This window comes from Ruditapes philippinarum, unplaced genomic scaffold (assembly GCF_026571515.1).
Source record: "Ruditapes philippinarum isolate M1 unplaced genomic scaffold, ASM2657151v2 ctg1340_1_1_1_1, whole genome shotgun sequence".
Taxonomy (NCBI): domain Eukaryota; kingdom Metazoa; phylum Mollusca; class Bivalvia; order Venerida; family Veneridae; genus Ruditapes; species Ruditapes philippinarum.
Window position 1 is genome coordinate 305,229 of NW_026861266.1, and position 17,536 is coordinate 322,764.

A 17,536-nucleotide genomic window follows, 5' to 3' on the forward strand; every position below is an offset into this window, starting at 1 on the left:
TGTACTAAAAGGTCGGAGCCTAGACAGTCTCAGAAACCGTTTTTGAAGGCACAGAACTTCATAAAAAAACTAGCACTAGATCTAAATGTAATTCTCACAAAAAATGTGAAGAGTAGGGTTCTGTATTATTGATAGAAATAACAATATAACAACATTTTCTTATATTTATTTTGTGTTGTCTTGTTTTCTAAGTTAATCGGAGTGTCAAACTGTACAGTATGATAGACATTTGTTTACATTGACAACTGTTCGTGTCTTAGAAAAGGTGACAACCAAGATTAGCGGCGATATCTAAACGCCGTATTTCGAACTCAGGCCATTATGCACATCTTCGGGCCATTATCGCATAATGGCGAGCAGCAACCAAGTATTAACCTCTAAATATGCAACACTCTATACTGGAGCCCTTACTCTATACTAGTGGCTTTGCTCTATAATCATTACATAATGCATTAGAAACAAACCTCCAATATAAGCAACACAAATCTCTCAGTATGAACAAACACATCGCTCAATTGATGTGTTAGAAATAGATTTCTATCTACTAAAAATATTATTTCATGTCTTAGGAAAAAAAAATTTAACTGTTCTGGAAATAAAATTTTCAAGTTTTGATACTAAACTGTCCTTCAATCTCAAGATTTTACTTCTGTATTTTCTTGTAAATTGAATAAAGCTCGTAAATATCACCTGTTAAGAAAGAAAGCCCCTCTGATAGTTTCATATGGATTAGACCTGGTTCTAGCTTTCCTCATCTCTTCAGGTTCCAGTCTGTCAAATATACTCTGAAAAATCAAAATCAAAACATTTCAAAAACATACATTAATAGATAATAACATACATAACAGATTGTGACCATGTGTCCTTGTTGCAGGTTTTTAATATGCTTTACTTAGAGACTCATCTTGATTTTAACGAAAGAAGAAATTTTGAGATTTAAATACACACTTTAAAGTATAAAATTAGATCTAAAAATTACCCTGCTCTTTACTTGGGATATAAAAGACTCTATGTAGCACCGCAGGTGTTCAGAAAATGATAGCACTTTTTTTTTCATCTGCATCAGTTGGCAATATAAATCAATTATCAACTTGTATATTACGTGTGGATACAAGCTTATTGCAAATGCTTTTCTTTAAATTACGATCCCAGTCATAACACGAGGTAACAAATTATTGACAATTATCTACTATACTAATAGATCAAAAGTATATACCTTACTACTGAGAACTTCTTCGAGAGTATTTTCTGTACAGAACTGTGTCTCATTGTCTAATGTCAACTTTTTCTGTAATTCATGCAAAATTCATACAATTAAACTTTCTCCTGTCAATGTACATAAACAAGGTTTATTCAAGTGTCCAGAACTGTTCACTATTGAAGGGAAAAAGATATATAAGTGGTCTGATAGCTTAGTCCGCAGAGCCGCGGACCAAAGGTCTCATGTTTGAGTATGGGTAAGGCTGCATATTTTTCTCACCCTATGACATTTGGCGCCCAACAAAGGACAATGACTGAATATAGTTCACAGTTTAATTTAAATTGCTCTGTAACTCTGTGAAATTTGAGAACTAATTTCAATACAGCAGGGGAGTATGTCATCGTTTAGAACTGTTCACTATTGAGGGGAGAAGATGTGTAAGCGGCCAGATAGCTCAGTCGGTAGAGCCAAAGAACAGTGTTGTGAGGGTCCCACGTTCGAGTCCCAGTTAGGGTGCACATTTTTCTCACCCTGTGACACTACATGTTGTTTTGTAGTTTTTTGTTTATAAGGTACATTATAAGTTACAAAGGGTCATAACTCACTCTCAAACACAAATGGGAATAATTTTCTTACTGAATTTTCATTAATGCAATATCTGTTAAAATATGTTTTGTTTTTAGTATTGATATAGCTGCTACTTAAACAAATGGCCATAATTCAACAATGAGCAATTGAATTTTGAATGAGCATCATAATCTTACCATCCCGTTGTAAAATATGGCTTCAGATGTCTTTTCCGTAAAAATGCCATTTTTAGTAACTAAGGGTTATAATAAAAAAATCCATTTTGATGACATATGTTGAGTCTGATATTTTCTTTTTCATATATATAAATGCATATCAAGTTTGATTACAATCAGATCAACCAAGATGTTGATGGGGGCAGAGAGAGTAGCTTTCTATAATACATCAAGATGATCAGTTAACAAAACCAATTTGATATAAAAACCAATAACTACTGGACGCAAATTATACAAACCCTCCAACAGTTTAACTTTACACAAAAAGACAGTCTCCATCACTTACTGGTCCTATTGTTTTCCAGTTTCTCAGAACCTCTATAGATGGAACTGCTTCCTCACAACATGGTAACCACTCTACCACCTCGTCTATGATAACCTTTATTTATAACAAATTGTTACATATTTCTATTCAATATTTCCTGTGATTGTATAGACATTAATGTCAATATAAGTCTGTTAAAAAAATGAGTTTTCAAAAACAATAAATAATCAAAGCATTTCCAAAGAAAATATTGGGAAGAACAATTATAATATGAAAATACAATAACTGATGGAATGATAATTGACCATGATTGCTCTGACCAGTACAATAATGTACAACGTCAGTAATCAAGACACTTTCACCGTCCTTATTTAACTTTCCAGTTATCTATTATTATCTGTAACTTAGAAAATACTTTGAGATCAACAATCTTTTAACCATTTAATACATTCATTTTATGCAAAAATAATCTTTCACACCTGATCGTCCTCTTCATTCCAGTCAGCTTCCATTGATGGCTCTAGCCCCTTCAGTGTTAAGCCAAGACCTCTCCTCCCCCTTTGCATAGATGCTTCAACAATGTTTACACGACCTTGTGCATTTTTTCCAAGACCTTTTCCTTCTTTATAGCCCATCTTGGCCTGTAAAGATGTAAATAAAAATAAATTTAACAAGATTTGTTTATAAATTGTTAGACCAGACAGTGAACAGGTAGGTACACAAGTATCTGACAAGATCTTTTATCTGCTGACAAGTCAACATGAAATCATATTATGAATAATGCAACAGTTGATGCCACAAAGTCAGTTATCATACACCCAAAAGCAAATACAGTAAGTATATAATACATGATATTTTTCAAAAATAATTGTAAAGAAATTTTGATTTTATACCAGACATGTTGCCATTTATTGAATGGCATTCACTATAGTATAAAAATTTGATATCATACAATACCCAACCATAGCCACCCCACCATTCAAGACAATAATAACAACTTTTTATTTTTACCATCATCTTCTCAGCAAAAGCATTATATTGGGTATGTGGCTTCTTGACAGCATCATAGGTGGTATGTGGCTTCTTGACAGGGGGCTCGATCGGTTCCCCATCATTGTCCGATTCTGAATTAAATAAAAAACTTTGTGTTGTAGTTTGTAAAATATATTAAAAACAAAAGGTGAAAGTTACCTCAAGTATATGGGTGTTTACTTTTGAAGTTATAAAATATTGTTTTGACCTGAATCATGGATTCATGATACATATATATATAAGGTCTTCCACTTACATGTAAAGCATTAAATATTCATGAAGTTTTAAACAAATCTACTAGTTTTATACTTAATCATACATGCCATAATTTCCAGACTGATTTTTCTGGGACACTAAAAAATGTTTCTTAAATCAACATAGCAGTATTTAATCTAGTAAACCAATGTTAACAACTTGCAATTATTATGATACAATAAAGCATGTGCTATGCTTTGTCACTGTGGTAGTGTAAGGTTTTCAGCATACCTGTATTTGTACTTTGACAATGCTGCAGCTGACAAAAGTAAATATGTTTTAAAAAAGCCGCTTATAAAGTTTTGGAAGGAAGAAACATCACTGTGGAAGCTTCATGGTGGGGGACATTCACTGTTAACCCTTTACTTCATATAGACGTGTTTTGACGGCTTTTCGACCCCCCCCCTTTTTGAGGCCTCAAACAGTGAAAAATTACCCTATTTAGGCCCCAAACACTGTTTTTCGTTTGGGAAATGTTGCTAAAAAAAGTGATCACTTTTTCGGCGCCGCCCCTATCAAAAAGGTACATCAGGGGGTTGCCAGAAGGGGGATGTGCCCCCTTCTGTTTGGGGGGTTTGAAGGGGGGCGGCAGTCCCCCTCATCGCCAAGAAAATTTTGGACTTGTGAGAGGCTAAAAATGACCCCAGGTCGATCGTAAGGTAATGTGTAACCAACGCTGAAAAGCCTTTGACTCTATCTCAATCCATTGAGAAGTTGCAGCACTTTGAAATCAATTTTGATGGAAAAAATCAACGCAAAATAGTGATTTTTGACTGAGCATGTTGTTACAAAGGTAATGGTCCAGTCAACATTTGTGCCAAATTTTGATAAGTACTGACACATTTTTCATAGTTTCATGGCAGTTTGAGCTTGTAAAAGGTGATTTTTCAATGAAAACGGCCATTTTTCACAAAATGCTCATGAAGGAAAGGGTCAAATCGCATTTTATATCACAGAAATAAAATGTACAGTACCTTTCTATTTTCTAATCAATTAAAACATTTCTAAGTAATTGTGTTAAAATAATGCACAAAATCGCGACACTTTCAAAATAATTGCAAGCATGCAAACATTTGAAGAATTTCACACCACCCTTCTAAATGAACGTTTGCACAGCAAGCAGCAGGGTTACAATCTTTTATATTGATAGAGAAAGGTCAAACATATTTATCAATCTGTGGATTAGTGTCAACAGTTCTTGTGTATTACTAAACTGTCTGGGAAAACCTATTTCATATCAATGTCTAAAGATAATATTGGAATTGTTCTTGCTGCACATAAGTTCCAAATGTTATTATTACCCTCAAAAAATCTTTTCCGGGACATCTCACCTGTTCCTGCTTTGTTGCTCATCTTGGCCTGTAAAGATGTAAATAAAAATAAATTTAACAAGAGTTGTTTTTAATTTATTAGACCAGACAGTGAATAGGTAGGTACACAAGTATCTGACAAGATCTTTAATCTGCTGACAACAGAAAAAAGTTTTCTGAATGATGGTAACAGTTGATGCCAGAAAGGCTGTTACAATATTCCAAAAAGCAAGGGCAATCAAAATCTGATTTTAATCAAATTACCATTGAAAGGCACATACACACTAAATCTTGTCTTTAAATAGCCCATACCATACACACAATCATAAAAGACTTCATCAATACTGTACATGCCAAATACACATAAATGTATATGTTACCACAAATACCTACACACATTTCTGCCAGACTAGATTTTTTGGTGGTCATTTGTGACCCTTTGTATAAAAATATGGGGGTCATTTGAAATTATGAAGGGCCAAATTAAAACAAGAGGGCCATGATGGCCCTGAAGTCGCTCACCTGTATATAGGCCCCCCGGAGCGGGGCCAGTTTTAACCCCAGGGATTTTGTTTGAACAAACTTGGTAGACACCCATTAGAAGATGTTTCATGCTAAACATCTAAGGTCTAGCTTGTTGGGTTTTTTAAAAGAAAATTTTTTAAGTTTTTTCTTTGCACATATATTTAAAAACAATGACACCCCTGGGGCAGGGCCAGTTTTGACCCAAGGGCTTTTATTTGAACAATCTTTGTAGACACTTACTAGAAGATGTTTCATGCTTAAAATCTAAACTCTAGCTATTCGGGTTTTTTCGAAGAAGATTTTTAAGTTTTTGCTATACACATATAAGGAAAATCAATGTCCCCCGGGGCGGGGCCAATTTTGACCCCAGGGCTCTTATTTGAACAAACTTGGTAGACATACATAAGAACATGTTTCATGCTAAATATCTTAGCTCTAGTTCTTTGGGTTCTTTAAAAGAAGATTTTGTAAGTTTTTACTATATTCATATAGCGAAAATCAATGTCCCCCGGGACGGGGCCAATTTTGACCCCAGGGCTCTTATTTGAACAAACTTGGTAGACATACATAAGAACATGTTTCATGCTAAATATCTTAGCTCTAGTTCTTTGGGTTCTTTAAAAGAAGATTTTTTAAGTTTTTACTATATTCATATAGCGAAAATCAATGACCCCCTGGGGCGGGGCCAAATTTTGGCCCCAGGGCTCTTATTTGTACAAACTTGGTAAACATCTATTAGAACATGTTTCATGCTAAATATCTTAGCTCTAGCTCTTTGGGTTCTTTAAAAGAAGATTTTTAAGTTTTTACTATATGCATGTAGGAAAAAACAGTGACCCCTAGGGCGGGGCCAATTTTGACCCCAGGGCTTTTATTTGAACAAACTTGGTAGACACCCATTAGAAGATGTTTCATGCTAAATATCTTAGCTCTTGCTCTTTGGGTTCTTTAAAAGAAGATTTTTTAAGTTTTTACTAAATACATATAGGGAAAATCAATGACCCCCTGGAGCGGGGCCAATTTTGACCCCAGGGCTTTTATTTGAACAAACTTGGTAGACACTCACTAGAAGATGTTTCATGCCAAATATCTTAGCTCTAGCTCTTTGGGTTTTTTAGAAGAAGATATTTAAAGTTTTTTCTTTTGGTTGCCATGGCAACCAGAGTTCTCCATTGAATTAAATTCTTTGACCAATTTTCAAAGGTGACCACCAAAGGAACATTCCTGTGAAGTTTGGATGAAATTGGCTCAGTGGTTTATGAGGAGATGTCATTTAAAGTAAAAGTTTACGGACGACGGACGGACGGACGCCGGACGAAAAGTGATCACAAAAGCTCACCCTGTCACAAAGTGACAGGTGAGCTAAACAAGAGGGCCATGATGGCCCTGAAGTCGCTCACCTGTATATAGGCCCCCAGGGTGGGGCCAGTTTAAACCCCAGGGCTTTTATTTGAACAAACTTGGTAGACACCCATTAGAAGATATTTCACGCTAAACATCTAAGGACTAGCTTGTTGAGTTTTTAAAAAAAAGATTTTTTAAGTTTTAACTATACACATATAGTTAAAAGCAATGACACCCCTAGGGCGGGGCCAGTTTTGACCCCAGGGCTTTTATTTGAACAAACTTTGGAGACACTCACTAGAAGATGTTTCATGCTTGATATCTAAACTCTAGCTATTCTGTTTTTTTTTAAAGAAGATTTTTAAGTTTTTGCTATACACATATAAGGAAAATCAATGTCCCCCGGGGCAGGGCCAATTTTGACCCTAGGGCTTTATTTGAACAAACTTTGAAGACACTAACTGGAAGATGTTTCATGCTAAATATCTTAACTCTAGCTATTTGGGTTTTTTCAAAGAAGATTTTATAAGTTTTTGCTATACACATAAATAAAATCAATGACCCCCGGGGCAGGGCTAATTTTGACCCAAGGGCTTTTATTTGTAAAAACTTTGAAGACACTCACTAGAAGATGTTTCATGCTTAGTATCTAAACTCTAGCTATTTGTTTTTTTTTCAAAGAATTTTTAATTTAAAGTTTTTGCTTTACACATATATGGAAAATCAATGACCCCCGGGGCAGGGCAAATTTTGACCCCAGGGCTCTTATTTGAACAAATTTGGTAGACACCCATTAGAACATGGTTCATGCTAAATATCTTAGCTCTAGCTCTTTGGGTTCTTTAAAAGAAGATTTTATAAGTTTTTACTATATGCATATAGGGAAAATCAATGACCCCCTGGGGCGGGGCCAATTTTGACCCCAGGGCTTTTATTTGAACAAACTTGATAGACACCTATTAGAAGATGTTTCATGCTAAATATCTTAGCTCTAGCTCTTTGGGTTCTTTAAAAGAAGATTTTATAAGTTTTTACTATATGCATATAGGGAAAATCAATGACCCCCGGGGCGGGGCCAATTTTGACCCTAGGGCTTTTATTTGAACAAACTTGGTAGACACTCATTAGAACATGTTTCATGCTAAATATCTTAGCTCTAGCTCTTTGGGTTCTTTAAAAGAAGATTTTATAAGTTTTTACTATATGCATATAGGGAAAATCAATGACCCCCTGGGGCGGGGCCAATTTTGACCCCAGGGCTTTTATTTGAACAAACTTGGTAGACACCCATTAGAAGATGTTTCATGCTAAATATCTTAGCTCTAGCTCTTTGGGTTCTTTAAAAGAAGATTTTTTAAGTTTTTACTATATGCATATAGGGAAAATCAATGACCCCCCGGGGCGGGGCCAATTTTGACCCTAGGGATTTTATTTGAACAAACTTGATAGACACTCACTAGAAGATGTTTTATGCCAAATATCTAAGCTCTACCTCTTTGGGTTTTTTAAAAGAAAATATTTTAAGTTTTTTCTATCGGTTGCCATGGCAACCAGAGTTCTGCATGGAATTAAATTCTTTGAACAATTTTTAAAGGTGACCACCAAAGGAACATTCCTGTGAAGTTTGGATGAAATTGGCTAAGCGGTTTATGAGGAGATGTCATTTAAAGTAAAAGTTTACGGACGGACGACAGACGGACGGACGGACGAAAAGCGATCACAAAAGCTCACCCTGTCACTTTGTGACAGGTGAGCTAAAAAGTAACAAGGAACATCGCAATGCGATGCAACCAGGTTTTCAGCAAAATATTTCACAGAAGCTTTGTCATGAAGGGGCATTTGTTTTTAATTGAACTTTTAGGAGGAATTATGGCTTTTTTAATATTCCTCAAACAAAAATGATTGAGAAATTTTATGTTGTCTATTCGCCTTTTTTTCCCAAATATTTTAGAAAGGTAAACAGTACTTTATTTTTGCTTAATTTTTGCATTTTTGCGTCTCTTGTCATTTTCTTTTGTCAACAATATTGGCGTGTGGTGTTTTGTGCGATATCAAGAAAAGTATGTTCACAATTTTAAAAAAATACTTGAATGATGTCTTGGAAGAAACATGGGAATTTAGTGAGCGCCAGGGCACTTGATGACAAAGCTTCTGTGAAAGTTTGGTCAAAATCCATTGAGAAATGTAGGAGAAGTTGCGCACTGTAGAAATTGTTCACTATATATTCTGTATAAGGGAAAAATATACAAAGGGCCATAATTCAGTCAAATATTATCCAATCACAAAACCCCAACAATATGTGCCAGGCACTTGATAACAAAGCTTCTAAGAAAGTTTGGTCAAAATCCGTTGAGAAATGTAGGAGGAGTTGCGCACAGAAGAAATTGTTCACTATATATTCTATATAAGGAAAAAAAACAAAGGGCCATAATTAGGTCAAATATATACCAATTGCAAAACCCTGGCAATATGTGTCAGGGCACTTGATGACAAAGCTTCTGAGAAAGTTTGGTCAAAACTCCGTTGAGAAATGTAGGAGGAGTTGCGCACAGAAGAAATTGTTCACTATATATTTTATATAAGGAAAAAAAACAAAGGGCCATAATTAGGTCAAATATTATCTAATCGCAAAACCCCGACAATATGCGCCAGGGCACTTGATGACAAAGCTTCTGTGAAAGTTTGGTCAAAATCCGTTGAGAAATGTAGGAGGAGTTGCGCACAGAAGAAATTGTTTACGCCCGCCCGTCCGCCCATCCGCCCGCCCGCCCGCCGACATACCTCAATCTAATAACCAGTTTTTTCCTTCGGAAAACCTGGTTAAAAACTACAAAAGTAAATCTTGAACTGTTTGATTTCACATGTTAACTTCTTTTTGCAGTTGCAAACAAAAAATCTTCTATTTAAAGGAAGAACCAATTATTTTTCTTATTTGCATTAAAACATTTAACCTGTGACCGTGTCAGACATCTGTTTATAGCAGAAACTTTGATATTTTGGCTTTTGTGGTGTGTTTACCATTGTGAAAAAAGCGTCTGCATGCACAAATCGCTTGTTTACCCAGACCGTACATGTCTAAATCCAGGATTCCGTAACTGATTGTGGAACGGTTAAAAGTCGTACAGAAAATGTGCCGATAACGACACAGAATGGGTAAGCATTTTATACATATAGCATTTACCGGAAATAAAGGGAATAATTGCCGATTTAAACGGGGAAACACTAATAATAAAAGAAATAACTTCCAATTAAATGAAAAGACATCCAATTAAGGTAGATTATGACTGCATCACAGAAAACGCGCTCTGCAAATTTCAATGCAACATTCGTGAAATTACTGCGACAAAAACACACAGAGTAGCAAAAACACTGCACATATCATACAATACCCAACCATAACTACCCCACCATTCAAGACAATAAAAACTGCTTTTTATTTTTACCATCATCTTCTCAGCATGAGGATTATAGGTGGTACGTTGCTTCTTGACAGGGGACTCGATCGGGTCCGAATCACTGTCTGATTCTGAATTAAATTAAAAAAACATCTTGTTGTAGATTGTAAAATATATAACACAGAAAGCCTGAGCAGGGCCAAAGCCCCGAGAGGACTGACGCGCTCTGAGATAACATGTATGACGTGAATAAATTAATTGAAATCACATTAAAATCAATAGCAAGAGCACCCCTAGGCCGAGCGTTATATGCCCGAAAGTGTTTTTTTTTTGTTAGTAAGGATGAAACATTTGTAAGACATGGGAATTAAATACAGTATTACCTTCTTCAAAAAGCAATCCTCCTTTATAGCTGAAGAACCTTCATAAATATACAGTTGCTGTTTTCAAAGCACCAGCATTAAGTTGTAGTTATGCTCCAGAAACCACAACTTTCAGTGTAAAGATCATTGTGACCCTGACCTTGGACCTTATGACCCTTAAATCAATAGGGATCATGTATTGGACATGACTGTTCATCCTATAAAATTTTACAGCTGTAGGTTGATTAATACTTAAGTTATTGAGCAGAAACTATTTTCAGTTTTAAGGTAATAGTGACCTTGACCTTGTGATCCCAAAATCAATAGGGGTCTTCTACCCAATATGGACAATCATCCTATGAAGTTTGAATACTGTGGGCCAAATGGAACTTAAATTATGCTCCGGAAACCCTTTTCAGTTTTAAGGTAATAGTGCCCTTGACCTTTGACCGTGTGACCCCAAAATCAATAGGGGTCTTCTACCCAATATAGGCAATCATCCTATGAAGTTTGAATACTGTGGGCCAAATGGAACTTAAGTTATGCTCTGGAAACCAAATTGCTAACGGACGGACTGACAGACGGACGGACGCCAGGGGGTATAACATAATATGCCCGAAATTCTTTCGGGCATATAAAAAAATATATATCTAACGAGTTAGAGAAAAATCCTAAGTAAACTAGGCACCACCATTTTGAAATCCTTTGAGCTAAATATAGATATCAGGGAGCTTTTAAGCATCTACATTATTCAGACTTTTGCTAGAAGATGCCTGCCAAATAACACTTCTGGTAAAAGAATGATGTACAAAATCAGATAATAAACATAATTTCATTGAAAAGAAATACATGTGTATAGTAACAAGGATAAATATAAAAAGTTACTTTTCATATCCTTTTTGATAAATTAACACATTAAAAAAATAACGTTAAAACAACAACTGTGATTAGACATTAACAAAAAATGGCGGACAGGTTTTTTCAAACGCAGCTGCATGCGCAGTGGTCCCCCTTTTCTTCCATACACAGAGCGTAGCCAATCAAATCACTGTGAGGCGTTCGAGATTTTCGGAAATTGAAGCACTCAATCACCAATTTATTTGTTTCTGTTTACAGTACAAAATACTTATGTTGACTTATTTACGAAGTGCAAGAAAGAACGGTTTACATGAACACTTAACATGTTATGCTTGAAGTAAAGGGTACTTAATTTAAAAAATTAAAAATGCTATAAAACAACAATTTTTCACCAAAATTTGGTGAAAGGCCACATGTCAACATGGAAAAACTAGATTTTGGGTAATTCCAAGGTTTTTCACCATTTTTTGTTAACCCTTTACTTCATATAAACTTGTTTTGACGGCTTAACCCCCCCCCCCCCATTTTTTAGGCCTCAAACAATGAAAAATTACCCTATTTAGGCCTCAAACACTGTTTTTCATTTGGGAAATGTTGCTAAAAAAGTGATCACTTTTTCGCCACCGCCCCCTATCAAAAAGGTACATCAGGGGTATGCCAGAAGGGGGATGTGCTCCTTCTGTTTGGAGGGTTTGAAGGGGGGGAGGTAGTCCCCCTCATCGCCAAGAAAATTTTGGACTTGTGAGAGGCTAAAAATGACCACAGGTCGATCGTAAGGTAATGTGTAACCAACGCTGAAAAGCCTTTGAATCTATCTCAATCCATTGAGAAGTTGCAGCACTTTGAAATCAATTTTGATGGAAAAAATCAAGGCAAAATAGTGATTTTTGGCAATTTTGAGAAGTCCCCTTGTTGCCATGGTAACAGGAAATTTAAGACTGAGCATGTCGTTACAAAGGTAATGGTCCAGTCAACATTTGTGCCAAGGTTTGATTAGTATTGAAGCATTTTTCATAGTTTCATGGCAGTTTGAGCTTGTAACAGGAGGCTTTTCAATGAAAACGGCCATTTTTCACAATATGCTCACGAAGGAAAGGGTCAAATCGCATTTTATATCACAGAAATAAAATGTACAGTACCTTTCTATTTTCTAATCAATTAAAACATTTCTAAGTAATTGTGTTAAAATAATGCACAAAATCGCGACACTTTCAAAATAATTGCAAGTATGCAAACATTTGAAGAATTTGTAAAATTATTTACTTACAAATGTATAAAACAAAATCGCAACTAATGACCTAATTTGTTGAAAAGATTTAATTACACACCACCCTTCTAAATGAACGTTTGCACAGCAAGCAGCAGGGTTACAATCTTTTATATTGATAGAGAAAGGTCAAACATATTTATCAATCTGTGGATTAGTGTCAACAGTTCTTGTGTATTACTAAACTGTCTGGGAAAACCTATTTTATATCAATGTCTAAGGATAATAGATGTCTAAGGATAATATTGGAATTGTTCTTGCTGCATATAAGTTCCAAATTTTTATTATTACCCTGAAATAATCTTTTCTGGGACACCTCCGGGATGGTCGGCTGATTTCCCTGACAATCCCGGTCGTCTGGGACATTATGGCATGTATGACTTAATCCTTGTGCATTTTTTCCGAGACCTGTTCCTGCTTTGTTGCTCATCTTGGCCTGTAAAGATGTAAATAAAAATAAATTTAACAAGAGTTGTTTTTAATTTATTAGACCAGACAGTGAATAGGTAGGTACACAAGTATCTGACAAGATCTTTTATCTGCTGACAACAGAAAATAGTTTTCTGAATGATGGTAACAGTTGATGCCAGAAAGGCTGTTACAATATTCCAACTAGAAATGTGTCATCATGCCACGGATGCCCCCGCATGCAGCCAAAATTTCAGATGGTGCATTAATTATTTTTTTCATTTTAAGTTCAAAGCCCTTAAAACTTTTCAATATTAACACAAACCATTTTCATACAATGTTCAAGGCACTGAAATTATTCAGTCTAAATAGCATATTGCATATTTGTAGCCAAAATAATGGCTTAAGTATGAGTGCTGAAACTGAAAGTTCAAAATTTTTCCAACATTCAGGAAAGATAAGTTTGTCTAAAATCATTGAACCACAACCAAATTCAAACTTAAACTGCTTATTCCTAAGATGTATCTATATTATTTTCAAAGTGAAAGGGACATAACTCTGCCAAAAAATCATCAAACCATGACCAAATTCCAACTTGACCTGCCCATTCCTTTGACATATCTGTAACACTGTTGGGTAGATAATGAACAGAAACTGTAAATTTCATATTATTTTCAAAGTGAAAGGGGCATAACTCTGCCAAAAATCATTGAACCATGACCAAATTTGAGCTTGACCTGTGCATTCCTTTGACGCATCCATATGTCAAGTTTGAGTTGAATGTGTTGTACCTTTGGGGAGATAATGAACGGAAACTGAAAATTTCATATTATTTTTAAAGTAAAAGGGGCATAACTCTGCCAAAAATCATCGAACCATGACCAAATTTGAACTTGACCTGCGCATTCCTTTGACGCATCCATATGTCAAGTTTGAGTTGAATGTGTTGTACCTTTGGGGAGATAATGAACGGAAACTGAAAATTTCATATTATTTTCAAAGTAAAAGGGGCATAACTCTGCCAAAAATCATCGAACCATGACCAAATTCGAACTTGACCTGTATTTTCTCATGACATATCCATATGTCAAGTTTGAGTTGAATGTGTTGTACCGTTGGGGAGATAATGAACGGAAACTGAAAATTTCATATTATTTTCAAAGTAAAAGGGGCATAACTCTGCCAAAAATCATCGAACCATGACCAAATTCGAACTTGACCTGTATTTTCTCATGACATATCCATATGTCAAATTTGACTTGAATGTGTGCAACCGTTCTTAAGATAATGAACGGAAACTGATGATGACGGAATGACAGAAGGATGGAAGGACGGAATGACGGAACAGGGTAACACTATATGCCCCGGCCATTACATGGCGGGGGCATAAAAAGCAAGGGCAATCAAAACCTGATTTTAATCAAATTACCATTGAAAGGCACATACACACTAAATCTTGTCTTTAAATAGCCCATACCATACACACAATCATAAAAGACTTCATCAATACTGTACATGCCAAATACACATAAATGTGTATGTTACCACAAATAATGTACCTACACACATTTCTGCCAGACTAGATTTTTTGGTGGTCATTTGTGACCCTCTGTATAAAAATATGGGGGTCGTTTGAAATTATGAAGGGCCACATTTAAAAAAAGTAAAAACTACAAAAGTAAATCTCAGAACTGTTTGATTTCACATGTTAACTTCTTTTTGCAGTTGCAAACGAAAAATCTTCTATTTAAAGGAAGAACCAATTATTTTTCTTATTTGCATTAAAACATTTAACCTGTGACTGTGTCAGACATCTGTTTATAGCAGAAACGTTGATATTTTGGCTAAAGTCCCTATCTTTTGTGGTGTGTTTACCATTGTGAAAAAAGCGTCTGCATGCACAAATCGCTTGTTTACCCAGACCGTACATGTCTAAATCCAGGATTCCGTAACTGATTGTAGAACAGTTAAAAGTCGGACAGAAAATGTGCCGTTAACTACACAGAATGGGTAAGCATTTTATACATATAGCATTTACCAGAAATAAAGGGAATAATTGCCAAATTAAACAGGAGAGCACTAATAATAGAAAAGACATCCAATTAAGGTAGATTATGACTGCATCACAGAAAACGCGCTCTGCAAATTTCAATGCAACATTTGTGAAATTATTGCAACAAAAACGCAAGAAACACAGAGTAGCAGAAACACTGCACATATCATACAATACCCAACCATAACTACCCCACCATTCAAGACAATAAAAACTGTTTTTTATTTTTACCATCATCTTCTCAGCATGAGGATTATAGGTGGTACGTTGCTTCTTGACAGGGGACTCGATCGGGTCCGAATCACTGTCTGATTCTGAATTAAATAAAAAAAACATCTTGTTGTAGATTGTAAAATATACTACACAGAAAGCCTGAGCGGGGCCAAAGCCCCGAGAAGACTGAAGCGCTCTGAGATAACATGTATGACGTGAATAAATAAATTGAAATCACATAAAAATCAATAAAAAAATATATATCTAACGAGTTGGAGAAAAATCCTTAGTTAACTGGGCGCCACCATTTTGAAATCCTTTGAGCTAAATATAGATATCAGGGAGCTTTTGAGCGTCTACATTATTCAGACTTTTGCTTGAAGATGCCTGCCAAATAACACTTCTGGTAAAAGAATGATGTACAAAATCAGATAATAAACATAATTTCATTGAAAAGAACTATAGTAACAAGGATAAATATAACAAGTTACTTTTCATATCCTTTTTGATAAATTAACACATTAAAAAAATAACGTTAAAACAACAACTGTGATTAAAGATTAACAAAAAATGGCGGACGGGATTTTCTTAACGAAGATGCATGCACAGTGGTCCCCCTTTTCTTCCATACACAGAGCGTAGCCAATCAAATCACTGTGAGGTGTTCGAGATTTTTGGAAATTGAAGCACTCAATCACCAATTTATTTGTTTCTGTTTACAGTACAAAATACTTCATGCACTTATTCACGAAGTGCAAGAAAAAACAGTGGACATGAACACTTAACATGTTATGCTTGAATCATAAATCATAAGAGCTTTTCCCGCGCCATACACTGTAGGTAGCACCTAATTTCATATTAAAAGAAATGTTCAATAATCAGAAGGCAAAAGTTATCTCAAATATGTGGTTGTTTATTTTGAAGTTATAAAATATTGTTTTGACCTGAATCATGATACTTGGTACGTAGCTTCTTGACAGGGGGCTGGATGGGGTCCTCATCACTGTCTGATTCTGAATTATATAAAAACATCTTGTTGTAGTATAAAATAGTAAGTTAGCATTCGTCACTGTGTATCTTGAAGCATATTGAATATTCAAAAAGATGTATCGTTTCATGCTTAGTTTGTAACAAACATGAACTACAGATGACAATACTGGATACAGGTTTGTTCAAAACAAAAGTGAAAGTTGAAATTTACTTCAAATGTGTAGCTATTGCATAAAGACAAAGTTGACATTTAGTAAGGATACAATGAATTTATTAATTAATTACCAGACGTTGTTTCTGCAAAGCTAGATGCCATTTCGATGTATTTTAGACTCAATTGAAACAAAAAATTATAAAAATGTCACATTTTAATGTTTGTAAAGAATATCTTCATTTGGAAGATTTAAAAAGGGAATTAACTCAAGAAATTGTATGTACTATAACCCGGTCCCGGTCTCCGGTCTTATCCGGTCTGCTTTGTCCGGCAAATACAAGAGATTGACGAATGTGGTAGGTAAAGCAGGTAGTTAGGTAGGGGGAGAGAGGATAAGATATTTTAGAAGGGCTGGATTTTATAGTTATCGATGAAAACAATATATATTTTGTTAAAGCAGAAATAGCCCGATAATGTACTTTGATACCGGTCCCACTAAAATACTTTAATTGATACAAGTGCCTTATTTTTCACATAATTATAATACGGGAGAAAAAACGTTAATTTTAACAAAATGAGTGTTTCAAAATAAACTCTTTAAGGATTATCTTTAGGGCATATATTATACCTGATACAGCACCATTTATATTAGTGGGTGGCTCAGACAGTAACCCTGATATTAATTAATATAAAGTGAAAGTTCTGCTATGGTGGTGACTCTTTCACTTCTGATATTGTCCATGTCATGATGTTTCATCCCTAGTTTAAGTTCATTATAACTGGGACTTATAATAACGATAAGTCCCTACTTATAAGAAATATGAACTTTTTGACTAGGCAGTCAATGGTTCAAATTGTTATATCATTATTTATAACTATAGTCTCTTTTATTTCACACATTATGAAATACAAGCACTGCACTTTCAGCATTTGCGCCAGAAGTTTTCCAATAGAAAGCATAAATTAGTGGATCAAATCTTACCAATTTACATGTAGCCTCGTGTTCATTTCCAGAGTCCACATCTCAAAGCCATATTACACCCCATTAAGGCTCGTCTTATTTCCAGAGTCCAAAAGGCTCCCATCAAATCCATATCACTC

At 35.2% G+C, this 17,536-nt stretch overlaps 1 protein-coding gene across 4 annotated transcripts in view; it reads right to left on the reverse strand.

Moving 5' to 3' along the window:
* The window catches only part of LOC132715100 (cap-specific mRNA (nucleoside-2'-O-)-methyltransferase 1-like), a 37,662-nt gene extending 20,970 nt beyond the window's left edge, over window positions 1–16,692 (reverse strand). Inside the window, exons 1-12 of one of the 4 annotated variants that reach the window (XM_060698081.1) lie at window positions 16,567–16,692; window positions 16,236–16,304; window positions 15,310–15,392; window positions 12,909–13,053; window positions 10,179–10,261; window positions 4,858–4,915; window positions 3,341–3,393; window positions 3,281–3,310; window positions 2,749–2,910; window positions 2,291–2,383; window positions 1,217–1,288; window positions 691–785 (exon numbers count right to left, since the gene is read on the reverse strand). In XM_060698081.1, coding sequence (XP_060554064.1) covers window positions 691–785; window positions 1,217–1,288; window positions 2,291–2,383; window positions 2,749–2,910; window positions 3,281–3,310; window positions 3,341–3,393; window positions 4,858–4,915; window positions 10,179–10,261; window positions 12,909–13,053; window positions 15,310–15,392; window positions 16,236–16,304; window positions 16,567–16,597 — 974 coding nt within the window. In that variant the 5' untranslated portion in view covers window positions 16,598–16,692. Of the gene's footprint in view, window positions 1–690; window positions 786–1,216; window positions 1,289–2,290; window positions 2,384–2,748; window positions 2,911–3,280; window positions 3,394–4,857; window positions 4,916–10,178; window positions 10,262–12,908; window positions 13,054–15,309; window positions 15,393–16,235; window positions 16,305–16,566 lie in introns of all 4 variants that reach the window. The other 3 variants (XM_060698080.1, XM_060698083.1, XM_060698082.1) reach the window with 3 other exon arrangements.
* Window positions 16,693–17,536: the final 844 nt, after the last annotated feature.